This window comes from Spermophilus citellus (assembly GCF_964194105.1).
Source record: "Spermophilus citellus genome assembly, chromosome: 10".
In the NCBI taxonomy this organism is placed as follows: domain Eukaryota; kingdom Metazoa; phylum Chordata; class Mammalia; order Rodentia; family Sciuridae; genus Spermophilus; species Spermophilus citellus.
In genome coordinates, this window is record NC_138197.1 from 130,552,182 (window position 1) to 130,579,806 (window position 27,625).

The window sequence follows — 27,625 nt, forward strand, 5'->3', positions numbered from 1 at the left end:
TGCCCTGGTAACCAGAATATAGACAAGTCTGAAAACCTAAAGCCTGAAGGGGAGACAATGGTTAAGAAGAGGGGAGGGCACCGGGTCTACACATTTTACCATCCAACTGTTTCGTTTATTATATTAATTTTACAGAAACTTACTGAGGGCAATTCTTACCAGGCCTGGGACCCAGAGAAAAATAAAATCTAGAACTGTGCTGTCTAATACAGGAGCTACAGATTAAAATGAAATAAAAGATCCAGTTCCTTGCTTACCATAGCCACATTTAAGTGCTCAGGAGCCACCTGTAACTAATGGCCATTGCATTGGACAGTACAGATATAGAACATTTCCATTATCACAGAAAGTTCTATTGGCCAGCGTGGCCCAGAAGCTCACTGGCCAAAGAGAGTGGCACGTAGGGATATAGACCAGTGTGGTGTGGGCTGCAGGGTCCTCATTGGCAAAAAGCAGGTGGCAAGGTGAAGAGTTTTTAAGATGCCTGGAGGGTGCTTAGCCTAGTTCCTGGTGCAGGGTGAGTGCTCAGAGGATGTTGATGTCCCCATCACAGGACAGCTATAAGGATGTTTCCACACCCCTAGAGTATGTGCCCATAAGTGGCGACTCTTATTGCCACCATTATGAGAGCATTCCTCAGACAGAGGTAACCTGGGAATGGAGAAGAAGACACCCAGCCCAAAGCCAGGGTCTGCTGAAAATCTGCATTGCCAGGATGAGTGGCTTCGTGGGTCTCCTCCAGGCCAGGCCTTGGCCAAGGTCTTTTCCTTCCCTCAGGATCTGAGTGGAGAGAGTCCAGCTGGAACGAGCTGGGGCTTAGGGATTAGTCATTGAGGGGACAGATCTAAGTTCCAGGAATTTCAGCTTGCTTGAGAAAAGACCCCAGGTGTGTAGGCAAGGTGCCTGAGGGTCACAGAACGCAGAGTAAGGTGGCCTGGGGATAACCAGGGGAACACTATCTTTGGAGTATCCCTATTCTTACTGGAGATATCTCACCAGGGGCCAATCTGTGGGAGACAGCACATTTGAGGAGGGCAGCCAGCAGGACACCCCCGCCTCCCAGGTGGCCTTGAGTTCACAGCAGCTGAGCCTGGCCGTTGTGAGCCTCCCATGACCCTTTAGGATTCCAGAAGCTCAGAGCAGCCATTCACTGACACCCACTCCTGAGGAACCAGCCCCTCCCTGCCCCAGAGCCCAGCCCAGCTGCCAGATGTAGTTGGAGGCACAGGTCAGGAGAGAGCTGGGCCCTAGGCCTGGGGTTGCGGCCTGGAGGCTGAGTGGGAGCCCAGAAGGGGTCCAGAGGAAGGAGGCCACCATGGCCAGCTTCTGGGTACAGAGGAGGTGAGGGCCTGCACTCACCCCAGCTCCTCAGGCCAAGAATCTGCAGCCTGTGTTACCTTCTGATCAAGGTAGGAGGGTATTTGTGCCATGGGGATAAAGGGGGAGGAAAAGGATCAAGGGCCATGGGGAACCTGGCTCAGTGAGGGGATGGGGATCTGAACACAGAGGAACAGATCTCCCAAGTCCTGACCAGCTCCCTGGGTCTGGCTGTGCACACTGAGGGTAGATGTCTGCGGTTACGTGCAAAGTGAACACAGTGCGCCCAGAAGCCTGTGGTTGTAAATAAGTGGGCAGAAGGGTAGAGCTTCAGGGATATGCCCATGGGGAGGGGACTGAGGCAGGACAGTCTTGGATACGAATATGTGTCTGGGGATACACTTTAAGACATGACTAGGACCCCTCTGCTGCCCTGTCTCCCCTGTCCCTGCTCCAGACCTGAGAGAGCTGGCTCTAGAACTGCTTTCCTCCCCCACCAGCCCTCACATTTGAAACCAACTTTCCTACCACCCGGGCCTGGCCCCCCCATGCAGCAGGTCAAGTTCACAGTGTCGAAAGCAACAGAAACAACTTTGTCCCAAAGGATGAGTTATATGGATCCCGGAGTGGGCACCAGTCAGCCATCTGGGGACCCTAGAGAACACCTCAGGGGGAGTTCCACCTCCCTGACCACCAGGCAGTAGCCTGAGCCTCATCTTCAACATCCCTTCCTCCCTATTCCCTCCCTCCAGGGAGCCTTCTCCAGCCCCCTCCCAGACACCTCCACAGCCCAGAGGCTTTCATTTGTGTCCCCATGGGCCCCTTGAGTTAATTCTGTCCCCCTCTTATCCCTCTGTCACCCTGCCTCTGAGTGACCAGTCCCACAGCAGTTCTGATCTTCCAGGCCTGAGCATCTTTGTAGCCTGGAGCCTGGTTTTATCCACAGCCTTGTCTCCTCTTCACCCAGAGGTACAGCCTAGGAGCCCCATGTTGGATTTTCAGAAGGAGCCTTCACTTTCCCACCTTTGGGTGTCTGTAGGAACTGCCTGGTGCCAGGCCCCACCTCCCTCTGTTGACACAGACTTTGGGCGCATGCCCAATGTTTACTTCCCTAGAGCCCTGCCCACTTCCCTGCTGGGCAGTTGGGGATGGCAGTCTCCCTACGCAGTGGGGCAATGGCTTGCTCACCAGTCATGTCTCCTGTGAATACCCATCACTTCTCTACTTCCCAAGCCCTGCCTTCTCTAGGGCCCCTCTAGTTCCATCTCTGATTCTGTCTCCACACCAGGACAACCCAGGGCTCTTTCCTGGTTGGGGGCAGAAGCCCCAGATGGAGACCCTGTTCTCAAGCCAACTGGTCCTCCTTGGACCTCTGGCCTGGATGCCTGAACTCTTATTTTGGCGGCTGGGGGTAGGAACCCGGAGCCCTTTGGCTCCTTCTGGAAGAAAGAGGCAGATAGGACCTCAGAAGCCACTGCCCTCCTCCAGGGTCCCTGAACATGCATGTGACCTCCATGGAGCTGTCCACAGAGAGGGGGCCACACCCAGGCTCAAGCAGAGGGAGAGGAATCCCCGACCCTGCGTTCTCTCATGCAGGGGCAGTGTGCATTGGCTGTCCCGTGTGGAGACTGGCTGGGTGTTGTGTGGGTATGTGAAAGACTATGGCGGGTGGGAGCTGTAGGAAGGTAGGAAGAAATGTGTGCACTCCACTAAGGAGTCCCCCAAATGAGGGCCCTTCCGAGGGCAGTGCCAGCTGCTGGTCAGGATGAGGAGGGATGAAACCTCCAAGCCTGAGCACTTCACCCCGACGGACCTTCACTCCAGGACTGTCCCAGGGGAAGCCGATGGACAACTTTGCACCTGCTCCTCCAGAGATGCAACCACATGGAGCCTCAGGCTCTGGAACCTCCTTTTCCCGCAGCAACATGCTGGGGCACCATCCTCACCCCTCAAGGCTTCCTGGAGGGGTATCCCCCCTCATCCCTGTCGTCAGAAAGACTGTCCATCTGGATGCCTTTCCCAAAAGCCATGTCTCACAGACCTCCAGCAGACTGGGCCTTAGAGCCAGGACTTTAAGTGTGCCTCAGCAGGACACTGGCATTGCCCCAGGGGCTGTCCTGAGCCCTCTGCCTGCCAACAGCCTTGTGCCCAGAAAGCTGAGCTCCATCTCCCTAACAATCCATCACAAGAGCCAGTCAAGGTCTCTGAAGCACCCACTTTCCCACTGGGAAGAGCTGCATACCCTGGGCAGGGAGGCTGCCACTCATGGAGGAGGGAGGCTGTCTGCTCAAAGCTCAGCACCCATGACTATAGTGCCAGAGGGCAGAGTCCACTCTGAGGGTCCAGGGAACCCAGGTCTGCTCAAACCCAGCAGGATGCCCACAGTGGAGAAGCCCCTTATGAGTTCATACCTGGCCTTACCTTTCCAATCTCGGCTAACCCAGAGTTCATCAAGTTTTGCGGGGCCAGGGCTGGTGGGCCAAGGGCACATCAGAGCCTCTGCAGGAAGAGGTAAGTCCCGGTCCAGGGGTATTCCCAGACCCCGGCTACTCCAAAGGGCCACCCCTGCTATGAATTTGGCTGTTGTGGGCACAACAAGGCCAGACACAGCCAGACCTTTAGCCACAATGGCCACCAACAGATCTAGCTTGGCTACTACTTTGGCTACAACAAACATATCCAGATGGGACACAGGCACAGAGTTTCCTGCTCTGGATACCAAGTTGGACATAGCCACAGACTTATCTACCACAGGTGCAACCAAGCCAGGCAAGGACACGGATTTGATAACTACAGATCCAGAGAAGCTGGGCAGAGTCATGGTTATAGCAGACAAAGCCAAACCAGATAAGACTTCAGGGGACCCAGCCATGGTTTTGACAATACCAGATCCAGTCAAGCTGGGCACAGCCCGGCCAGACACAACCATGGCTTTGGTTAGAGCAAATAAAGCCAAGCTGGGTACAACTATGGATTCTCCTACTTTGGACACAAGCAGTCTGGGCACAGCCACAGACCCAGCCACTGGTGAGCTGGACATTGCTACCTACCCACTAATGCCTAGCATCGAAGCAGCCCAGGACCACCCCACAGTGGAGACTGCCACAGACCAAGCCACCAAGCCTGTCACACTGGATCTGGCCAGAGAATTCCAAGGTAAGTGCAGGTATTCTGTTGGGTGGTGCTGGAGGGGGTGAGAGGTATATGAGTCTGGGATGGGTTGAATATCATGCTTGGATAGGTTAGGAAAGGGAAGGAGGATTCTAGAGTTGGAATTGAATAAATCAGCCAGAAAGGAACTGACGACAGGAGGTGTACCTTGACTTGAATACTAGCCTGCCAGAGGCCAGGTTGAGGGAAGCCATCAGAAGGAAGGCTTGCAGCTAACTTGTGGAGGAGCCATGAGGCTGAGTCCTTCAGTGAGCATCTCCATGGTTATTTCTTTGTTCTCCAAAGAGCTAGAACACTCAGGCCATCAATAGCCAAGTCTAGTTTTTTTTAAATATCTTTATTTTGTTTAAATTATTATTTTGTTTATTATTTTTATGTGGTGCTGAGGATCGAACCCGGGGTCTCACACGTGAGAGGCTAGTGCTCTGCCGCTGAGCCACAACCCCAGCCCCCCAAGTCTAGTTTTAAAAGCAAACCACTGCATGGAAATACAGGCTAGCACTTCAGTAACCCACGATTTGCCATAGTAGTTTCCTGCTCTGGATACCAAGTTGGACATAGCCGCAGACTTATCTACCACAGGAACAACCAAGCCAGGCTTTCCTGCATGTGAGATAATGACCTTGCCCAAGATCTTCTAAATCTATTCACACTCTGCCTTTCAGGAAGATATCTGTTGTTAAAAAATTGCTTTGCCTGAGATTCTCTTTCTTGGCACCCCTACCCTCAGCCCTTTAGTCTTGAAAGATAAGCTGGAGATCATGCTAGGTTCTCATGCATGCTAGCTATATCCCCAGCCTCACTGGAGACGTGTGGAAGTCAACACAAGGGCTGGAAGTTCCCTCAGAGAGTTTGTGGCATGTTAAAGTCTCACCAAAGTGGATTAGTTGTGGCAGTAGGCTGATTGGTAGGGTTTTCCTTTCTTTTTTGGTGCTGGGGTTTGAACCTGAGGCCTCCTGTGTGCTAGGCAAGTGCTCATTGCTGAGTATATCTCCCAGTTTATCAGTAAGCTGAATGAAACCTAGACCATTAGGATTCTACTTCGACTGTCGCATTCCCTACATTTCAAAGGCTCAAGAGATTCTGGGTCAGGAAAAAGGCTTGAAAACATCCAGTCCAGTTCCTGAATTGGTTCTGTGGCTTGTCAGCCCCCTTCTCATTTCACCCTGCACAATCTTTCTGGGGACCTCCCCAAGTTCTGGTATTTATTCTTCTCTGTGTGACTTCAACTGTCCCTTCATCTTCAGTCCAGATCTCTCTCCTGAAACGCAGACATAGTCAGCCAGAGGCCTGTTCAACTTCTCTACCAGGACATCTCCTGGGCATGTCCAGAGGCAGCACTTTTCTTGAATGGACTCCTGCCCTCCCTGAGCTCTCTCTCAGCCAAAGACACACCAGCCTTTTATCCCCTCATGAGAAACCTGGGTGTCCTCCTTTTCCTCATCTTTCTTTCTCCTACATCCAATTCAGTCTATTTCCCATCTTATTGCTTTACCTTTTCAGTGCTAATTAGTTAGCTTTGCATCACTCTGACCAAAATACCTGAAAAGAACAACTTAAGAGGAGAAAAAGTTTCTTGGGGCTCATGGTTTCGGAGCTTTAGTCCATGGTCAGCCAAGTTCATTGCTCTGGGCCCAAGGAGAAGCAGAACATCATGGTGGAGGGCATAGCCCAGGGAAGCTGCTCCACTCAGAGTGGGAGGGAGAGGGAGGGAGGGAGGGGGCAGGAGGCCACAGAGAAGATGGACCTTTGCAGGGCATCCTCCAGTGACCCTCCTTTTCCAGCCACGCCCCACCTGCCTACAGTTACCACCTGGTCAGTCGTTTGTACTAGGATGGGCTGATCAGGTTGCAGCTCTCCTAATCATTTCACCTCCTAACATTCCTGCATTAAAGCAGGAGCTTTTGGGGCATAACTCATATTCAAACCATAATAGCACCTGACCATTCCCCTGTCTGTCTCCTCCATCCTTCTGCTACTGTGGGGCCTCTTCTCTGTCCCCCTCCTTGCCACACAGCTGCCTCAGGGATTCATGTTTAATGTTCCCCAGTGTCTCACCATTGCCTTCCCTTCAGTTCCTTAGCCTGGTTCCAAGGCTGCAGACTCCTCCAGCCTTAGGTGGACATCCTATCTGCACTCTCGTCTGCTTCAGCCTAGCCCAGAGCTCTGGGGTCCCGCAGCTCTCACCTCTGTGCTTTCTCACCACTACTGCCCTCTCTGTACAAAATGCCCTTCCATGTTTCTCTACCCCTTCCATTTCCTTTTCCATCTCGGCTTCACCTCCTCCAAGAAGTCTTCCACAACCCCCCTCTCCCCTGGGTGCCCACCTGGGTCCACCCTGTGCAAACTCCTTCCCGCTTTGTTTCCTTCACTAGATCTAGAACCTTTCAGGGCAAGGACGGTCATCCTCAGCCCCCTTTCCCTAGGAGTCTGATAATATGTTGTCCGTTAATTTTGACCGAATGCATGAAAGATTTTTCTGGTGGGTAAACTGAGGCTCAGGGAAGTTTCCGACTAGCCCAAGTTATAGGGCTGATCATCCGGGAGCTGGGCCTGGAATCTGGGTCCCTGACTCAGGGTTCTCAGGGCGCCCGCGCCTGGGCAGAACCGCGGTGAGCCAGCGCAATATCCCAACCACCGCGTGACTCACGCGCGCGCACGGTTGCCCGCAGCTGCCACCGGTCCCCTTCGTCCCCCCGCCCCGCCCCAGACTAGAGGGTAAGGGGCCGGGAGCAGTATGGAGCGGGAGGAACCCGGACTGAGCTGCGAGCACCTTCCGCGGCCGGGCGCCGGGAGTCCGGGGACACGGCGTCCCGCGCACCTCCCTGGCAGCCCGCAGCCGGCCCGGTGGCCGCTCGCGCGTGCGGGCTCGGGCGCCGCGGGAAGGGGAGGGGCCCTCGGCGGGGCCGGCGGGCGCGCGGGTCACGTGGTGCGGGTGGCAGCGGCGGCGGCGGCGGCATCGGTGCGCGCGGGCAAGGCAGCGCGGCGCCGAGCGAGCCGAGGCGAGGTCCCGGGCGGGCGCGGGGCGCAGGGAGGCGCGGCGGGGCGGCGGGGCGGCGGGCCGGGCGGGTGGGCCGAGAGCGCGGAGGGGCGAGGCCCGGCTGCAGGGGCCGCTCGGCCCAGGGGAGCCTGCGCCCCGCTCAGCCTTGCATCCCCGCGCCCTGAGCATCTCCCGGAGGAACGGAGACAAAGGAGGATTCATGTCCAAAGGTAGGGCGGCCAGCTGGGCCACCGGCGCCCGCCGGGAGGAGGCTGCGGCCCCCCGAGCGCGGCCAGAGGTGCTACTAGGGGGAGGGTTGCAGCGCCGAGGAGCCCACGCGCGGTGACATATGCATGGACAGACGCACACACCTCGAGACAGTCTCGGAAAAAAGCACAAAGAACGCGGAGACCCACGCACGCAAGCAGGGACCCGTATTCTCAACAAAAACCCCACGCTGGAGCACGCCAAGACACGCACACACATGTACACCATGCACAGGTACCAGGGCCACCTCCAGCCTATAAGAGACCTGTGCGCTGACACTTCAGTCCCCTTTCCCCAATATAGATAGGCACAGCTGAGACAGGCACCAGCTGGTGGTCTCCAGGGAAACTCGTTGGCCTTCTGAGTTCTCGGAGGCGACAGGGGGTGTCCCAGAGGCCCTTTGCTTCTGCGAATGGGAAGGATTAAGGCATCTGTTGTGATTCCCAACTCCCAAGGCTGGAGCCAATGGACTTGCCCCTGCGGTGGAGGTGGGGTCTTGAAGACTGCTGGGGACTAGGGAAGACCCCCAGCTTGGGAGGGAAAAGGGGGCATCTCTAAGTCAGGGAGGCAGGTGCTATTCTGGAAAGGTCCCCTCCTCCTACTGTCACCTTCCCAACAGAGGGGTGGGGTCCCTGGGCCAGACAAAGACAAAGCCAATCATTTTCCTGTACAAGAAAGCACCAGCATGTGTGAGATGGAGGCGCTGCTCCATGGGGCAGAGCTGAGTCAGGTGGACAGTGCCTCTCCCTGGAGCACTGATGGGGCAGGTGGCTCCTAGCAGGAGGTGCTTCCGACAAATCCCCTCCTCTCCAGGGCCCCTGGAAGAGCTGGGATCTTAGGAGGGGTCCAAAGAACCATCTAGCCAGGATGACATACTTGAGCTTCATCCTCTTATGACCCCCCATCCTGAGCTCTTCCCCACCCTGGAGGGTCTTCCTTCAATTTCTGTTACAGGGGAGGATGGAGATATCCTCCCCTCTCGGTATCAGGGATTGAGCCCAGAGGTGCTTAACCACTGAGCAACACCCCCAGCCCTTTTTATATTTTATTAGAGAATTGCTTAGGGCCTCTCTATTGCTGAGTCTGGGTTTGAACTCGAGGTCTTCCAACCTCAACATCCAAAGCTGCTGGGATTATGTGCCTGAGCCAGCGCGCTGGGCAAGGAGATCTCTCTTAACAGGTCTGCCCTCCTTGACTGTGGCTGAGTGTCAGCTGCTCTGCTCAGGGGCAGCATCTGAGGGGGGAGAAAGGTGATGGTCCTGAAGTGACACCTGCTTTGCCCTGGGGTTTCCATTCATTCATGGGTGCTCACTGTGGAATGTTAAGTACATTAGGCACCAAGATCAATAAGACACGGCCCTTGCCCTGTCCTGAAGAAGTGTGGAAGCCAGCATATATTTGGTGCCAGAGAACTTATGTTCAGGATTTTGTTTTTGCTTTTATTATTTGTCCATGATTTTGTATAGCCTTCACAGTAACCTGGAAAGGCATGTACTGTCCCTGCTTTTTGGAGGAGAAAACTGAGGCTTACAGAAGTCACCTTGCTAGAATTTAAGCCTGGGTTAGCTGCCCATGTGAAGCTGGCCTGGTATGACCAGGAGAGCTATGGGGCAGAGGATGGAACTACAGAATCCAACTCCAGGGCAACATTTATTTGGTGCCCCAGAGGTCTTGGTGGCTTTGTTAGACACCCTCACCAGACAGTGGGCCCCTGGGGGCAATGACCTTGCTTGGTGTACTTAAGTGTCCTTGGCATTGAGTGTAGGGCTTGGCTGAAGTAGGCCTGCAGTTGACAGCATATGAAATGGCCTGGTTGGGGTTGGAATGATGGAATGAATGAGTGTCATGTGTGAACAGATGAGGGACAGCACAGAAGAGGGACACCCACATCAGACAGGAAAATAGAAAGTAGGAGTTAGCCAGGAGTTGGAGAAGGCACAAGGTCTTCCATCAAAGTTTGTGGCACAGTGACCTGCAGCACATTTTTAGGACTTGTAGCTGATCAGTGGGTGCTTATAGTCTAGGACTGGCATGTGGTCAGGAGGAGGCTGACTTGTCAGTAGGTGCTCTGGATGGGGCACAGTGGGTGCTAATATGTCCTCACTAGAGGAGTAAAATGTGAGATCTGCCCACAGCCTGGACCTGTAGCAGGCCTGCTCTACCCATGGAAGTAATTTGGGAATCTGGTAGCCCAGTCTCTCATAAGGGTCTGTCTTTTGGGAATGCTTTCTTAGGATGCTGCAGTTGACAAACCAGGGCTGAACAGGCCATGAGGACAAATGCTTTACAGGGATCCTTACCCCTCCCATGAATAAGTGTAAGGCTCACCTACCAGGTCTGTAATTGGAGTAAAACCTCTGGTCTCTGCCCCACCTTACCACCAAGTGGGTCTCACAATACAGACTGTAGAGGCCAAATGGGCTCAGCTGATGAGCAGGAGGGAAATGGGAAGGGCCAGCCTGTATGAGCAGCTGGGCAGAAGAAATGGGGCATTGGCCCCCCCATGCAGGTGTGCTGTGTTCAGGGCATGAGCCACGTGGGTGAGCAGAGGAGCAGGGCCAGCCTGCTTGGAGTCAGCTGCTGCAGGGCTGAGCCAATCTTGCTGCCGTCTGGAGCAGCCTGGCTGGCGTACCTTCCTGGGAAGCAAGAAGGAGCTTCGCCAAGCCCTGGGGAGGTCCTAAGGCTTTGTCAGATCTTGCTGTGTTTGGGAGTGACAGGAGGAAGTGGGGAGTGACAGTTTCCTGTGGGGAGAGAGGGTCTTGCCAGTACCAGTGAAAGGACCAGGTAGGGGGTGGGTACAAGAACAGACTCCTGACTGGGCTTGGTGGGTAGGGAGGGAGGCACTCCTGTCCCCTCTCCCTCCTGCCCATCTGCTGCTCCAGCAGGCCTTCCTGTAAGGCTGAGACTGCAGGGTGGTGATTTTGAACCACAGAATTCTAGAATGGCAGAGCTGGGAAGGCATCCGCCAGAGAGCAGGGAGTCTAGTAACTGTGCTCGTGAAATTAGCATCTGGGGCACCTTCTTTCACAAGTGATTTCACAGGCACTGCTTCATCTCTCCTCCAAGTAAGCTGGTGACCTTGAAAGGGGCAGGGGAAAGTGGGTCTGGGACTTTGAGGCACCTGCTCAGTGCTTCTGAGCATCACATCTCATGCAATGCTCATCGCAGCCCTAGTCATGATCTCGCTGTTCTACAGAGGAAGAAGCAGACTCAGGGGTCTGCTCAGGTCCACAGAGCTGACCAGTAGCAAAGCCAGTCTCTTTCTGCTTCACTCACACATCCATTTTATGGATGGGGAAATGGAGTTGCTCTATTCTAGAACCTACCCTGGTGGACAGTGGCCTGATGGGGCACTCACAGATTCCTGCTGTGTGTGAACATACTCAGGGTCTGCCAGACCCAGGGGGAAGGGCTGTTTCCTCAGCCTCACGTTTCTCCCATGCTGTGTTATCTTAGGCAAATGACGGATTTCATCAGAGTATCGTCCCCTGCTCACCGGACCCATTGACTCTAAACTATAGCTAGGAGGGTGTCTGGGGCTCCTACAGATACCTCTACTTTGCAGCTTATGGAACAGAGGGGACATTGAGGCTGGGAGGTGAAAGAGATGCTCTCTGCAGAGAAAGGTGGCCCTATTTGCTTCTGCAGCATGAAATAGTTGAGGTCAGTGACAGTCAATAGATGTGAGCTGCAGGATTCTCGAGTCTTTGTCCTTTATTTGTCAAGACAGGACTTGGGTCTGAAAAACCTCAGGCACTTCTTAGGTCAGTGGTTCTCTACTGGGGCAATGACCCCCAGGGGACATTTGGTACTGTTTAGAGACATTTTTGATTGTCACAAATGGTGGGCTACTGGCATTGAGCAGAGACCAGGGATACCACTAGGCATCCTACAGGGCGCAGGCCAGCCCCCACAATAAAGCATTATCCAAATATCAGGAGTACCAAGGTGGAGAAGCCCTGGGTTTAGATGCACAGGTGTGCTTTGGTGCTGTGGAGTGTGTTTGAAAGTGATCAGAGTGATCAGTAGCTAGAGAACCCAGTGCTGGAGCAGGTTTTCCACGTGACCTGGCCTGTGTTCTTAAGCAAGTCCTTCCCTCTCTGGGCCTGACTCTTCATGTATGCATTGAGGGGTTCAGGCTAGGTAATAGTAAGGTCCCTTCTAGTCCCAACTCCATACTCTTCCATATGAAGAGAAAAATACTGTGGCTTCCATGTGACCTCTGCTTTCCTCCCACCCACCCACCCTACCTGCCCCTCCCACCTTGGCTTTGCAGGGCTCCCGGAGACCAGGACGGACACAGCCATGTCAGAGCTGGTGCCTGAGCCCAGGCCTAAGCCGGCAGTGCCCATGAAGCCCGTCAGCATCAACTCCAACCTGCTGGGCTACATTGGCATAGACACCATCATTGAGCAGATGCGCAAGAAGACCATGAAGACTGGTTTTGACTTCAACATCATGGTTGTTGGTATGAAGCCAAGGGGTCATTGGAGGGCCTGGCAGCAGGTAGCACTAAGGATCCTATTTCTCTCCCCAGAATGGCCTCAGCCGTGGCTTCTCTAGGAAGAACTCTCTCTAGGAGTGAGAATATTGCCATGCTGACCACAAAGGCCTGGGCACCTTCTTCCCTTAGGGATGGCAGCTTGGGTGGGTGGCCAGCCTGTTCTGCCTTCAAGTGGGTTCAGACAAGTAGCCTCTCTACCACTCCAAGCTGCTTTCAGGTTTGTGGCAGGGGAGGATCATTAGTGCCCTTCCCCGCCTCCAAGAGCTGGTGGGAGGACTGGTGAAAGGTGGTCTTCTTTAGAGTCTTTCATAGAGCTTTAAAATTGAAAGGGAATTTGTAGAGATTTGGTCACTAAATAGCATCATTGGGTCACTCAGTGCTGAAACAGGGAGCTGGGCATCTTCTTTCTTCCCTTTTCCTTCCTTATCCCCAGTATAATCAATCATGGAGTCCTGTCCCTTTTCCAGGGTCAATATTTCCAAGTCTGGGCTTGGGTTGTGGCTCAGTGGTAGAGTGCTTGTCTAGTAGCATGTGTGAGGTACTGGGTTTGATCCTCAGCACCACATAAAAAGAAATAAATAAAATAAAGGCACTGTGTCCATCTATAACTAAAATATGTGTGAGTATATATATATATATATATATATATATATATATATATATGTCTCTCTCTATATATATTTATATATATCTGTATTAAGTATATATCCCAAGTCTTCCCTCTTCTCTTCATCCCTCACTAGTCAAGCTAGGTCTGCCACCTGGATTGCCATGGCCACTTGTACTGCTCAAAGAGCTGACCTTCAGGTTTGTGCTTAAGAACTTGGCCCAGGGTGAAACATCAAACAGGGACAGAGTTGATTTACCTTGTAGCACAAAACTCTTATCTCAAGAACCAGTAACAAATGATTTGTGGACCCAGGAAGCCAGACCATAGGCCACACTTGGAGTGACACCAGTCCATCTGGTTCTGTCTCTCCTTCCAATTCATCATCAAGTTACCCATTCTACTTACATCCCATTACTATCCCTCTTTTAACCTCAAGACTCCTATTCTGGCCTGCTCTAACTCAAGACCACTATTCTACTCCTGCTCTAACTCATCTCTTACCATATCCCACCCAGCATTCTTACTCCTCGCTCTTGCGGAACAATTCTCCTCGACTTGCCACACTCATTTCTACCTCTGAGCCTTTGCATGTGCCATTCGCTCCATCTAGAACTCCCTTCCTGCTTCTCACAGCTCATTCAAAGTCGCCTTTCAGGTTTCAGCTTCATTGTTGCTTACTCCTAGAAGTCTGTCTTCCTTAATCCCAGAAAGACTGGATTGTATTCCCTTTATAATGCTGTTATAACACCTGGTGGTTCTCTCTTTCATAGGGTTTATCATATTGTAACTGTGTGCTTATGTTTTGGTCCCTTGCAACAAAGGGCTCTTTGAGAATTGGGATGATGTCTGAGGCAGGTCTAAGTGGGATTGTGAAAGCCATCTGCCCTCCCCTGCTGGGCCTCCAATTCTAGGACAACACTTAAGAATACTTAATGAGTGCTAGGTGCTGTGGTGGTCCATGCCTGCAATCTCAGCAACTCGAGAGGCTGAGGCAGAAGGATTGCAAGTTTGAGGCCAGTTTGGATAACTTAGTGAAAACCTGTCTCAATATGATAAAATAGGTTAGAGGTGCGGCTTGGTGGTAGAGCACCCCTGAGTTCGGTCCCCAGCACAGGAAACAAACAGATAAGCAAATAAACCCCCAAACAACAAAAAGAGAAAAAATAACAACAACAAAAAAATTCATCTGTGTAGTGCTACCTAAAAAGAAAAGGAAGAAAAAGAAAAAAGAAAGACTCCAATATTGAATGAACAAATGATCCTAGAAAATATCCCAGACCAAGAATAGCAAATGCAGGTTGTGTATCCCTTATCTGAAATATTTAGAACCAGTTATGTTCTAATTTGGGACTTTAAAGAAATTCTTAGATTAATTTCGTTCATTTTACCAGTTTAATGTCTCTAATTTGAAAATCTAAAATCTGAAATGCTCCAAAAATCTAAAACTTTTTGAGCATCATGTCAGCACTCAAAAGTTGTAAATCTTGTAGCATTTGGACTTCCGATTTTCAGTTTGAGATGTCCACCCTGTATAAGACATGTGGAACACTCCTCCCCCATGGCAGACCTTGCTGGTCACTCAGGGTCATGTCCAGTACTGAGCCCAGCTGTAGCCATTTTAACATAATAGTCTAAGGGGCTTCTGCCCCCTGACCAGCTAGAATGAGAGAAGGCCCCTTACTTGCCATCATTGGTCTCATGCAGTTCCCTCCCCCCTCATCTTATCAGTAAAGAAAGTAAGACCCCGCAGTGTTGCGGGGGCAAACTTGACTCCAAGGTACTCAGGGAAGACAGCACAGGTGGGTCTAAACCTAGGGGCTCTTGCCTCCCATTCTGGTCTTTTTACTCCAGACCAGAACTTCCTGGACTTTAGTGTCCATATGATTCTTCTGGAAGCCCAGCTAAGCTGCAGGTTCTGAGTCATGGATCTGTGGCGGGGCGTGCAGGGAACGCTGATGCTGCTCTTCAGTTGCAAGCCTCCCTGGTGTGATTCTCATGCATGTTAGAGTTGGGAAGCACTGCTCAGACCCACGGTTCCCAAAAGTGTTTTAGTGGTAGAACTTCTTGGAGGACACACTGCGGCAAGACTGCATGGGGAATACAGGTGCAGAGAGAGCCAAAGTGAAGGAGCTGCAGGTGGACGCTGAGACCCTGCCTGCTTCCCCTTCTCTTGCGGTGCCCACTCTGGCATGGATCTCCAACAGGACTTTTTTGTTGTTGTTGTAGTGGGATTGAACCCAGGGCCTTAGCACAATTTAAAAACCGCTACGCTAGAATAAAGAGTGGATATGGAGCCATGAGGTTCTTGGGTTCAAGTCCCTGGTCTTGCATTTACTAGTTAAGTTGCCCTACACACATTGTGAGTCAGAAGAGGATTAATCTCTCTAGGGCCTTCTCTACTGGGGATAAAGATAGCTCTGCTGTGTGACTTACAGGCCTGATAAAAAGACAGATTTTGCTAACAGATGTGAAAGTGCTTAGGCACTATGAGGCGGCATCAGAAATGCAAAGTAATTCTGCTTTTACTTTTAGTATATTAAAGACAGAAAGCTTGAGTCAAGCAAAAGAGCAAACCAAAACAAAACCCCACCACATTAGACAGATGCAGATGCTGTCCCCTCTCCCAGTGGTTCTGGGGCCCCAGGAGAGACTATACAATCCAGTGGCGAATCCCAAGGCCCTCTCCAGTAAGCAGGGTAGCATTCCCATCTGCCTGCTGTCCCCACTCAGCCCCTCCATCCTTTGGTGAGTGGCCTGGATCATATCCTTGGAATTCTGGAAGCTGGGAGAACTGAGAGCTCAGGAGGTGGACGTGGCCTCTCCCTACCTTGTCTTCCTCCTCCTGCCTTGCTGCAGGCCAGAGTGGACTGGGCAAGTCAACGCTGGTCAACACGCTGTTCAAATCCCAGGTGAGCCGCAAGGCTTCCAGCTGGAATCGGGAGGAGAAGATCCCCAAGACGGTGGAGATCAAAGCTATTGGGCATGGTGAGGACCAGGCGGGGACCCCTCTGGGCTTTGTTCAGAGGTGGATGATTGGGGAAGGAATGAGGCATATTGGGGAATAAAACCTCATGATGGAGCAGAATTAAGCACTAAATTCCACAAAGCCAACCCCTTAGACTGCTAGTCCAGGGAAGGGAGAGAGGGCCCTGGATGGAAAGAAGTAGGCCTTGAGCTGGGTTGTGAAGCACAGGTGGGATTTAGACATAGAAGTAGGAAGAAACGGAGAGGGGGAGACCCTAAACTTACCTTTTCCAATAATTAGTCCTGAAGAAAAGAGGCCTGGCTCATAGGCTGCGGGTCACTGGGGGTCAGCTATAGGACTGACTTCTCTGATGCCTTTTCTATTCATCCCTCAGTAATTGAGGAAGGTGGTGTCAAAATGAAGCTGACCGTCATCGACACCCCGGGCTTTGGAGACCAAATCAACAACGAAAACTGGTATATGTCTGCCTCTGAGATTTCTGCCCTAAGTCCTCTGCTGGGAAGACATGAACATGGTGCAGATTCATTCATGCTGAGAACCATCTGCATCCTTCATGTTCTGCAGGTTCCTAGAGTCCAGGCAGAGGCTAGGTTCCCTGGGGAGTTCTACCCTTGCCAACCATCCTTGGAAAGCCATTTGAGGGGGTGGGCAGATGGAGAATAGGCAGATATCCTAGACCCACCAGGGGAGGTAGGACACAGGGTAAGTGTGAAGGGTTGTGATCTGACTGTGTCAAGATGAGTTCCTGGATCCTGTCCTTCTGCTACATTCCATTTATTTATTATTTTTTGGGGGGTGCTGGGGATTGAACTCAGGGGCACTTGACCACTGAGCCACATCCCCAGCCCTATTTTGTATTTTATTTAGATACAGGGTCTCACTGAGTTGCTTAGGGCCTTGCTCTTGCTGAGGCTGGCTTTGAACTTTTGATCCTCCTGCCTTAGCCTCCCAAGCCAGTAGTATTACAGGTGTGTGCCACCACGCCCGGCTACATTCCATCAACTTTTTCTCTCCTCTCAGCTGGGAGCCCATTGAGAAGTACATCAATGAACAGTATGAGAAGTTCCTGAAGGAGGAGGTGAACATCGCCAGGAAGAAGCGCATCCCTGACACCCGCGTCCACTGCTGCCTCTACTTCATCTCCCCCACAGGACACTCGTATGTACCACCCCCACCTCTACTGCTAGGCCTGACTCTGGTTTTGTATCAGCCTGTCCTGAATTGGGCAATCAATACCTGGATACCAGCTAAGGGCCATCTCAGGGGCCCAGAGGGACTTGAATACAGTCATGACCTTGGGATTTCCCAGAATTTCCACAAGAAAGTCTCACTTTCTTACCAGGAAGGTAAAACTAACCATCATCTGCCTCCATACTGCCCACTGGTATCCCAGCACAGCATGACTGTACCGGAGAAGTTGCTATATGTGAGCAGAAGGCATCCCATTAGTCCAACAAATTCTTGCTTTGGATAAAGCTTGGGGTCTAGGGGAAACAAAAGGGGTGAAATAGGGAGAGGCAGGGCTATTAGTTTGGGGCTGATATTTTGGTAGGATGTGGGACCTAGCCATAGGCATCTGAAAGGTGGCCAGCTGGGAGCTAGGAGTCTAGAGAAGGCTGAGCACGCAGAACGTGCTGGGAACTCAGATTGTGAGTTGCAGGTGGGCCCCAGATGGTCAGGTATGGGAATAGGCTGAGGTCAGAGATCCTATTGGTATCTCGAGCAGCCTTCCTATGTGACCAGCGTGTGTCTTATAACTCATTACGAGTCTTGGGGCAGAGTTCAGTTCTTGAGAACAGCACCAGCAAGACAGGCCCCAATGTTTGAAGAAAACATACTCAGCAGAGTTCAGCAATGGGGAAGGAGGGATATGAAACAAGAACCTTGGGCCGGGCAGGACCTCAGTAAAGGTTGGCTTTATCCCTCCCTAGACCTTGATCCACGGTCAGAGGGAACCATCTGAAAACCTGATTTCATGAGTACCCCAGTTGCAAACTAAAGCCAGGTTGGGGCCTCAGAGCCTCAGGTTGGGGAGGAGCAGGCCTTCAGACTAGGGGAGGGACAAAGCCCCCAACTGGGCCCTGCAGAACTAACTTTGGGACCTGGGAGGAGGCCCATACATAAGAGCAGTCCCACAGGCAGAATAAGACACACAAGTAACCGTGACACAAGGACACATGGATGGGGATAACCATCCACAGATGTTTCCAGGAGAAAGAAATCCTTAGGTCAGAAAAGGTGTCAGGAAGGAGTGGTGTGGGGAGAACCTAAGGAGAGGCAGAATTTGCCTGGATATAAGGAAGAAAGGTGGGGGAGGGACTGCGTGCAGGTGGAAGAATTGGGGCCAGTCTGCAGATGGTCAGTGATGGTGTGTCACAGGAGAGGCCGCAGTCTCGTGGCCTCAGCCAGATTCCTAGCCCAGTCCTCCCCCAAGGAGGTGCCCCGAGAGGTAGCAGTGGCTAGGGCAGGTGGTTCTGACACTGTCGCCTTCTCTGGGCCACAGCTTGCGACCCCTCGATCTCGAGTTCATGAAACACCTCAGCAAGGTGGTGAACATCATCCCTGTCATTGCTAAGGCTGACACTATGACCCTGGAGGAGAAGTCTGAATTCAAGCAGAGGGTAAGAAGGCCCCCTTTCTCCTTTTCCTGCCTCCAACACTTCCTTGCTCTCCTCCAGATCTAAGCCATCTCCTAGCTCTCATCATCTCCCCCCCCCCTCAGTCCTCCCCAGCTCCTCCCCCAGCACCTAATGAACCATTGAGAAGGCTGGGGCTGGCGGTTCTGGGGACCAAAGGCAAGAAGCCAGCGCTGCTCCTGCTGCCTTCCACTCCACAGCTGGCTGAGGAGACCACTGGATACACAAGTATCTTACTTCTGAGAAGTCAGGTTACTTGAAGGACTAGACTAATCAGTCAGTCAACTGCCTGCTAGTCCTCAGTGACATCATCTATACACACCGCCTACAACTGGCTGGACGCCCTGGAGGGCAGAGGAGGGTGTGTACAAGCCAGGGCAAAGATAGTTGCTGCTTTTAAGAAAAGTATAATCAAACGGAATGCTGAAGAGGTCCCGGATGACCTCCTGGAGGAGGGGACTTAAACAGGCCTTGAAAGAAAGCAAACAGGAGCTTGGGGCGGGAGCCTCACCACTCTTCCTTATGGGCAGGAATACAGCCTGCAGGCCATGAGCACCACCCAGTGGCATTTGGACTTAGGTGTGCTACTTGTTCAAATCCTAGACCCTGGGATGAGCACACTGGTGTGCCTGAGACTTCCTCCTCTTGGGCTGGGCGGTGGTAATTACCGTTATGTAGGATCTTCCTGCTGTCCACAGCCTCAGAGTGCAGAGAGGACTGGCATCAAAGGCTGGGTGCATCTCTGACTCCACCACACACACTGTGTATGTGCTTATGGACACACACACACACACACACACACACACACACACACACACACCCCTACCTCACACTCACATGCCCTTTTTTCTATGACAACACTTGACCACCTTACTTCTCCCCACCAGGTTCGAAAGGAGCTTGAAGTAAATGGGATTGAATTCTACCCACAGAAGGAATTCGATGAGGATCTGGAGGATAAGACGGAGAACGACAAAATCAGGGTGGGTGTCTGGGCTCTGTTCATCCCACAGATGCTCCTAATGCCCCTGGGACGTATGTCATGTGCTTCCTCTGTCTTTCCACCTTTCCTCCTCTGTCTTTTCTCTATATCCCTGTGCCACCTTGTCTGACCAGAAGTGACATGGGACAAGGAGGACAATGGTCCTGGCCAGGACTATGAACCCACAGAGGGGCTCCCTGCACCCAGAAAGCCAGGGTTCCCTTCCAATCCCAGACCACACAAAAGCACCCTCTTCCCCACAAGTCTGGCAAAGTCCGTGTGTGGTGAGGCGGGGAACCAAACAACAGAAACACGGGGAATCTGGGTTCTACTCAGATGCTGCCTGGGTTTCCTCCTCTGTAAAATGCAGAGGCTAGACTAGGTGAGTGGCTTATTGGCTTGTTCACTCCTTAGAAGAATTCCTTTTTTTTTAAAAAAAATATTTTTAGTTGTAGCTGAACACGATACCCTTATTTTATGTATGTATGTATTTATTTATTTTTATGTGGTACTGAGAATCGAACCTAGTGCCTCACACTTGCTAGATGAGTGCTCTACCACTGAGCTAAAGAACTCTTAGAAAATTAAATCTCAGAACTCCCAAATACAAAACCTAAGAGCAAAGCTGCGTTGACACTGAGCCCTGCCTTCCCAGCTGCTTCTAGGATACCTGCTGAAGACCTGAAGGAGGCCCCTGGGCACGACATGTTTCAGGAACTGGCTTAGAAACTGTCAGCCTGTGTGATTCCTAGGGTCCTTCTCAATTCCAAATTTCTACAATTCCATAATTCTATATCAGAATCCTGGAATCTAGTCTGGGTTTTTTCAGATTCACAACTGAAACCTGAGATACAACCCTCGCTGCTTTGGTTTTGAGTTCCCTCCTCCATCAAGGGTGCATAATCTAGCAGAAGCCCCTTACCTGATATAGTTGGAACAGGTAGTTAATTGAAAAAAAAGAATCAACTTGAATGAGGGAATCACTTTTTAAAAAAGAGGTATATAAATCTTGAAAATAAATAAATAAATAAATAAATATTTTATGAAATTAAATTAACAAAACATACATCATATTTATCAAACACTTTTCATGTAGATCCAAGGCCTCTTCTCTGAGAATAAGTCCACTCTTTTGAATTTTTTCTTGAGGTGCTGAGGACTGAACCTCAGCTGAGGTACCTCCAGCCCCCAAAGTCTACTCTTAATGTCAAAGCAGTTTACATTTGTAAAGTCTTTCTGAAACATTTAACTTAATTTTTATAGAAACAGCTCTCTACGTGCATATGACCTCAGCCTACACCTATAGTCATGTGCTGCATAACTATGATGCAAGTGACAATCATCCCATATATTGATATCACCTAGTGATATAGTCTCTTAGTTTGTGTAAGTACATGCTATGACGACTATACAACACAATCAGCCAGGGACACATTTCTCAGAATTTACCCTGTCATTAAGCAATGCTTGACTAGTTAATTCATCCAATGACAATAATAAGTACCTCAGGCAAATACATTTGGGAACAAACAACTGGCACTTGGCAGATGTACAACTCACCCGGTGGAGCAGAAGGGGCCTGGTGCCTGCGAGTTCAGCAGACGCGGGTATCTGCCAGTAGGTTTCATAGGAGACAGCATGAGGCATCAGTGAGTCTGGCTGACTCTTGAGTGGGTGTTGCTAGATTGCAAGGCTGTTCCAAATCAAGCAAAATGTGTTTTAAAGCACTATGAAATGTACAAAGTGCACTCCGGGAAGTGACTTCCTGAGGTTAGCCAGCCATGCAGTATATTCAGGGTTTAACCCAGGACTTCTGCCTCCTAGCTCAGTGTTCTTTTCAAGGGAGAGAGCCTTTCTCTTGCCATCAATAGTGTCACCAAATGAGCATCATAAATGTGTGGCTCAAGGGTAGGCAGCCAAGGCCATTTGCTGCCCTGACTTGGACATTCTGGTCATAGGGGGATGACTGTGAACATGTGTCTGGTTTGTGTTTTTGCCCCTGTCCAGCAGGAGAGCATGCCCTTCGCTGTGGTGGGAAGTGACAAGGAGTACCAAGTGAATGGCAAGAGGGTCCTTGGCAGAAAAACTCCCTGGGGGATCATTGAAGGTAATTAAATGCATTTTCTGGAAGAACCGGCTGCTGATCAATTATCCAGTCATTTGTTCCAACCATCTGGGGTCAGGGCTGTGTCCTGAGATAATGTGATATACAACAAATGCCCATCAGATCCTGTCCATAAGGTGTGTACAGTCTAATTGAGAAGATGATGCTCACAGGTAGGAAGCAATGAGATCCATTTAGTACCTGACCAGGGGGCACCAACTTGGTGTGTCAGAGGGGTTCAGAACACAGATTAGCAAGGACTAGAAAAAACAGAGGAAGGTTTCATGTGAAGGAGGATGTGATCTGGCAGAGTACTGAAGGGCGGCCCTGATGTTGCCTTTTCCATTTAGTTGTGAATTAATGTGACCTCAGGCAGGTCATGATGATTCGGAAAGTTTGCCAAGAACTGCTTCAGGGGTCTCAGTTGATGTGATAACCCTACAAGGGGAGCAGGGCAGGGGTTCCTGCCTCAGAACGAAAGCTCCTGAGGCACTGCAGTCTCAGACAAGTTAAGAGCCTTGCCTGGTGTCACATAACTTTTTGTGTGTGATTCTGGGGAGTGAACCCATAGCCTTGCACGTGCCATCACAGAACTTAGTGGTGATTCTTGGATTTCAGATAATGTGATCCCAAACCAAAGCTCACCCCTTTGTTTTGAATTATCTCTTGTTTTCCTGTAACCCACTTTTGGGATTTTTATTTTTTAAATATTTTATTTATAAAAATTTTGTGGGGAGGGAGTACATGGTAGGCAATTACCCTACCACTGACAGACTACATTATCCAGTCCTTTTAGTTTTATTTTAAGACAGGATCTTGCTCATTTTCTCTGGCTGGCCTCAAACTCATGATCCTCAGCCTCAGGAGTAGCTGGGATTATAGGTGCTTGCTACCATGCCTGACCGAGCATCAACTTTTAAAGATGGCTTGATTGTTCTATGTGTATTACTTTCTTTCAGTCATATTATAAGTTCCAAGGATAGGAATTGTATCTTCGGCCTTGACAAGTTTCTTAGACTCCCTGTATGTTAGTTTTCTCTTCTGTAAAATGAGAATAACAGTCCCTGTTACTCTACAGAGTCTGGAACAGTATCCTGTCTGTTGTATCCTGATGCTTAATAAATACCTGTTCAATGAAAAAAATCCAGGGAACTGGGTTGGGGATGTGGCTCAGTGGTAGAGTGGCCCTGGTTTGATCTCCAGCACCACACATACACAAAAAAATCCAGGACACTGAAGTAAGCAAAATATAAAACAACCTGTCCCATGCTCTTTTTTTTTTTTTTTTTAAATATTTTTTAGTTGTCAATGGACCTTTATTTTATTTGTTTAGATGTGGTGCTGACCAGCAAACCCAGTGCCTCACACATGCTAGGCAAGCGCTCTGCCACTGAGCCACAACCCCAGCCCCCACGCTCTCTTTAAATGCCTCCGTGACCCAAACAGAGGTTTACCTCCTGGATGTTGATTCATGAAATGACACCTGTTTTCTTTTGTTTTGTTCATAGTGGAAAACCTCAACCACTGTGAGTTTGCCCTGCTTCGAGACTTTGTCATCAGGTAAGACTTTGTCATCAGGTTTTGACCCAGATGTCAGCTTAACTATTTGGTGTCCAGGGCCATCTGTTCAGATTTACTACTTCCTGGGACTCCAGGTGTCCGGTAGAGCTTTCTGTTCCAGTTCCAGCTCCTGCCTCAAAGCAGAAGGGGCTTCAGAAGGGGCTTTCTGGAGTGGGTCCCAATCACTGGGTCCAGTTTGTTGAAGTGAAGTGTTAACCTCAGAGGTGGGTCATCTCCTCCTCTTGCTGCCCCTAATTTTATCCCCCTTTTTTCTCACCCTGTGTCCTTCAGGACCCACCTCCAGGACCTCAAGGAAGTGACACACAACATCCACTATGAGACTTACAGGGCCAAGCGGCTCAATGACAATGGAGGCCTCCCTCCGGTGAGCGTGGACACAGAGGAAAGCCACGAGAGTAACCCCTGATGACCCCTTTTCTGTGTCGTCACACATATCCACTTCTCCATACACACACATCCCAAGTACCACCTCCAACCACTTCTTCCTTCAGCTCTGTCCCACAGGCCTGTCTGGTATTTGTGGAACATCTTGTCTACATTGTGTATGTGTATGCGTGTGCATGTGTGTGTATGAGAGAGAAAATGAGTGTGTGTGTGTGTGTGTGTGTGTGTGTGTGTGCGCGCGCGCGCCTGTGTGTGTGCACAGGGACGAGGTATTTTTATTGCCTTCCCTGAAAGTCCCTTGTAAGTGTGGTTCCTCATGAATGTCTTCTTTCCTCATGTCCCAGAACAAAGCTGTGCACCTCACTCCAGAGGTCTGGGAGGGTTAGACACAGATGCTGGGAGCAGGTGACCCACAGGACAGTAAACTCCTTTTTACTTCTGTCCTTGTCCACAAACTGGGGCTGCAGAAATTCTCCAAGGACAGGTGGCTGAGCTAGACTGGGTGGTGGGGGGAGGGAGTTCAGGGTATCTTCCCTGTGAGTTGGGGTGGCCTGGGTAAAGTGGGGATGTCCTGGGAAAAGGAAAAGGACGTTCACAGGGAAGCACAGAACTGTGTCTGAGCTGGGTTCCTGCAGAAAGAACTGGTGCCTGAAAGTGGAGTACACCCTTTGGTCTGTGTCAAGGACACTGTTCAAAAGCTACCACGTCACCATCAAAGACTGCTGCTTTTTCTTGCTCACCTGGCTTTTGTTCCCAGGCTGGTTTCCTGCCTCTGCTTTCTCTCTTTCCCCCTTTCCCTCCCTTCTTCATGTATCCCTTCTCCCTCCCTCTCCGGCCTGTCCCTGACATCTTTCACTTCCTTTTAGAGGAGTCCACTTAGCTTCATTTCTATATTTAGAATTTATGCCCAGTCTACTACCAAAAAATAACTTTAGGTCACCCTAAAGTAAGATCACAAGTAAAAGCACTTCGAAGTACAATCTGAGATTACAGGAGGAATCAGAGCCATAGAGAGAAATGGGAAAGAGTTTCCCCAGTCGAGACACGAAATTGGCTGTGAACTTGTGGGGCAGCAAAGGCAAAGAAAGAAGTCGGGGCGGGGGGTTCCTGCAGTTGACAATTAGAGGAACACATGTGCTGGTAAAATGAAGCAGTTTTTTTTGGGGGGGAAGGGGTGAGGGCATTAAATTCTAGAACAATCAATTCCAATGAAGTATCAGAAAAAATGTACAATGTACACCATTTCTCAGTGGTCTGGATTCCAGGATGGATTTTAGACCACACTTCCCTTTTTCCCATCAGACTTCTGTCCCTGGTGAGCTGGCTTCTCTGTGGCTCCCTTTGTCTCAGACTTACTTGACTCCCTGTTCTCTGTTCTTTACTCTTGTTCTAAGGTGAATTGCAATTGTGTTTGTCTTTCTCTTCCTCACTCCACACCCCTCCTCCTGACTCCTGTAGACATTCCCGGTGACACCCCTAAACAGACATTCAGCCTTTTCTTACCTTCCCATAACCCTGTATTTATTAACACAGATACTTCCCCTGTTTATTATACAAATAAGTTATTCTTTTTCCTTTAATCTGTAAGATTGCTGAAATTTGGGGCTGAGGGAGCCATTCAGCCTTAGGAAAGGAAAAAAAAACCACCAAATAATACTGTTTACAACTTTATCCAACCTCCTGTCCCACTGCCTGGTCTAATGTAGGTTTTCAACTGGTTCTCTCTGAATGCCAGCATTTACAATCCCAGTCCTTATCACTCAGGTGCTAGGCAAATAAAATAGAGACTTAAGATCCAAGCTTGGTGGACCAGGAAAAGGGGAGGGGTAACCGGGTCACTGGTACCCCAACCCTGCAGCCTCAGTCTTTCCTGGAGGCTGATTTATCAATCCGCCCTTTGTCTTCTTTGCCCATAAAGTTACTCCAGGGTAGGCGCCTGTCAGGACAGAACAGCAGCAGTGTTATACCCAGAGCTTACTTCACGTCAACCAAAGAGGCCTCCCAGGCTCCAACAGCGAGTGGTTCTGTATGGAGATATGGGACTGGGTACCTGGCACCAGTAGGGGAAGATTGTGGGGTGAGGGCGGGGGCATTGGTGAGGCTGCAGAGGAGAGAGGTGCTTGGCACTGCCAAACCATGGTCTTAGCCTCCCTGGAGAAGCTGTTTTATGTGTCTGCTGCCAGCTGCTGGTCTCCACACCCTCAACCGTTCTCAACCCTCCTGCAGGGAGAAGGTCTCCTGGGCACTGTCCTTCCACCTGTGCCAGCCACCCCCTGCCCCACTGCTGAATGAAGGCCATTTCAAGCGCTGCTTCTCCCTCCATTCCTTCAGCTGTTATTGCTGCAGGGCTACCCTTTTCAGTGCTGTGCTTGTCTAGCCCACCGCCACAGCCCCTCTTGGTCCTCAGCAGGTGGGAGGGGCCAGGTGCCCCTTTAGGACAGTTGCTTCCTCCATTTAGCCAGACCACTCCTCTCCTCCCAGTGGAATGGAGCCCTTGCCAGCCCTGCTCCATTGTCTATTCAGCTGGTCCCAGCCCATCTCTAGGGAGAAAAAAACTCACAAGATCCGCTTCTGCCCTCGAAACCCATACCAGCTGTTTGTAACCATCTCCAAGGGAAACGGCATGGCTCCTTCTCCATTCATCTGCATGAGCTCCTCTTGGCTTCCCTAAGGGGCCAAGAAAGCAATTTTTCTGCTTGTCAGATTCATTGAGACCAGCTGTGTGAGCCCCTGTGGGACAAGGGTGTCTCCTTCATTGCTTAAAGGTATTTAGAAGGGTGGGTCACTGCAGGTGACCAGGGGAACAAGGGCTAGCATCATTAAAAAAAAAATCACCACTAGTGGCTGGCCCAGAGTGTGGGTACACACCTTCCCCACCCCATAATGCAGCCACTTAGGAAGAGTGGTCTTCCTGAAGAGAATTTGCTGGAGTTGACTTCCTTATCTCCAAACTAAAAAACAAAAACAGCTAAATATACACAAAATCTCAGAAACCTACAAGCTATACACTCTAGGAAAAAAAAAAAAAAGCACCCTTCTGTACACTTAGCAAGAAGAGGGATCTTTTCCTACTTACCCCTACTCCCACCCCTGCCCCATCCCCACCTCATTAATGTGAGTAATGAATTAGCTGCCATAGGTGGTCGCTGTAGGCTCTGGAAAATACCCAATGGAGGGAAAAGACCCCATCAGATGCATGAATGTTTGCGAATGTCGGCTGCCACTGCCCCACTCAGTGTCTTTATAGAATCCTCCCTGACCCTACGTCCCCCTCCACTCCCAATTTCCACCATGACACAAATTGCTCAAAGGCTGGTGACTTGTGGGCCATTCATCTCTAACCAAGTCCTGATGGAACAAGAGGCCCAAGCCTAGGGGATGCAAGAACGACCCATTTCTTAAATGATACCAGTCCCAGTCAACCTTTTGGTGACATTCTGGTTAAATTTCCCAATTGAAAACGAGCCAACACTCAAACTGGATGTGTAAATGTTGCTAGACTTTATGTGTTGTACAACTAAACATTGATGTTTGAACAATAATCGCTTGGCCTGTACCTTATTTGTGCTCCTTGATCAAATCATCTATTAGATCAACTCATGTGGAAAGTGAGCAGGAATAGTCTTGGTAAGAAGTAATCACAATTTTTAAAAAATATTTATTAAGTTTTAGGTGGATACAATATCTTTATTTTACATTTATGTGGTGCTGAGGATCAAACCCAGTGCCTTGTGCATGCTAGGCGGGCACTCTACAACTGAGCCACAACCCCAGCCCCAGTAGTCACAAATATTAGAGATGGAAATATCTTGTGAAGTCAGTTTATCTGCAGACCTCAAGTCATTATTTCCTGGGATTTTGTATCCCAAATGATAAAGCTCTCACACTTGACCTTGAGGGATGCTATGCTTTGCCTTCCTCAGTGAAAACATTTATTTTCATTCAATTTACTTCCTAGTTTCCCCCCTTCTATTCCCTAAAGACACAGGCACCAAGTCTATGAAGGGAGTGGACTCATGTTGTCTAAAAGCCTCCCTATTATCCAGGGAATGTTTTGAGTTAAGAATTTAAAATTAAGCACTAGTTTATATCTTTCTTGTACT

General features: G+C 50.3%; 1 protein-coding gene across 4 annotated transcripts; it reads left to right on the forward strand.

The window, feature by feature from the left end:
- The first annotated feature begins 1,229 nt into the window (after nt 1-1,229).
- SEPTIN3 (septin 3) lies at nt 1,230-26,981 on the forward strand. Of its 4 annotated transcripts, XM_081309219.1 has the most exons (12): nt 1,230-1,409; nt 3,142-4,473; nt 12,012-12,203; nt 15,706-15,834; nt 16,209-16,290; nt 16,856-16,993; nt 18,339-18,456; nt 19,359-19,454; nt 21,461-21,560; nt 23,066-23,117; nt 23,409-23,502; nt 25,749-26,981. In XM_081309219.1, the coding sequence occupies exons 2-12, from the start codon at nt 3,162-3,164 to the stop codon at nt 25,812-25,814; spliced, it is 2,379 nt and encodes a 792-aa protein (XP_081165345.1). In that variant the 5' UTR covers nt 1,230-1,409; nt 3,142-3,161; the 3' UTR covers nt 25,815-26,981. The 4 variants fall into 4 exon arrangements, with proteins under 4 accessions (XP_081165345.1, XP_081165343.1, XP_081165344.1 ...); XM_081309217.1 differs by lacking the exon at nt 1,230-1,409 and having other exon boundaries at nt 2,728-4,473; XM_081309218.1 differs by lacking the exon at nt 1,230-1,409 and having other exon boundaries at nt 2,728-4,473; nt 21,464-21,560.
- The last annotated feature ends 644 nt before the right edge of the window (nt 26,982-27,625 follow it).

Excerpts from the sequence above, each read along its gene's own strand:
- SEPTIN3 (XM_081309217.1), top strand. The coding sequence starts at position 3,093 with ATGAAACCTCCAAGCCTGAGCACTTCACCCCGACGGACCTTCACTCCA. Across the intron at positions 4,474-12,011 it reads TCTGGCCAGAGAATTCCAAG|GGCTCCCGGAGACCAGGACG; the intron begins GTAAGTGCAGGT and ends TTGGCTTTGCAG. Across the intron at positions 19,455-21,460 it reads CGGAGAACGACAAAATCAGG|CAGGAGAGCATGCCCTTCGC; the intron begins GTGGGTGTCTGG and ends GCCCCTGTCCAG.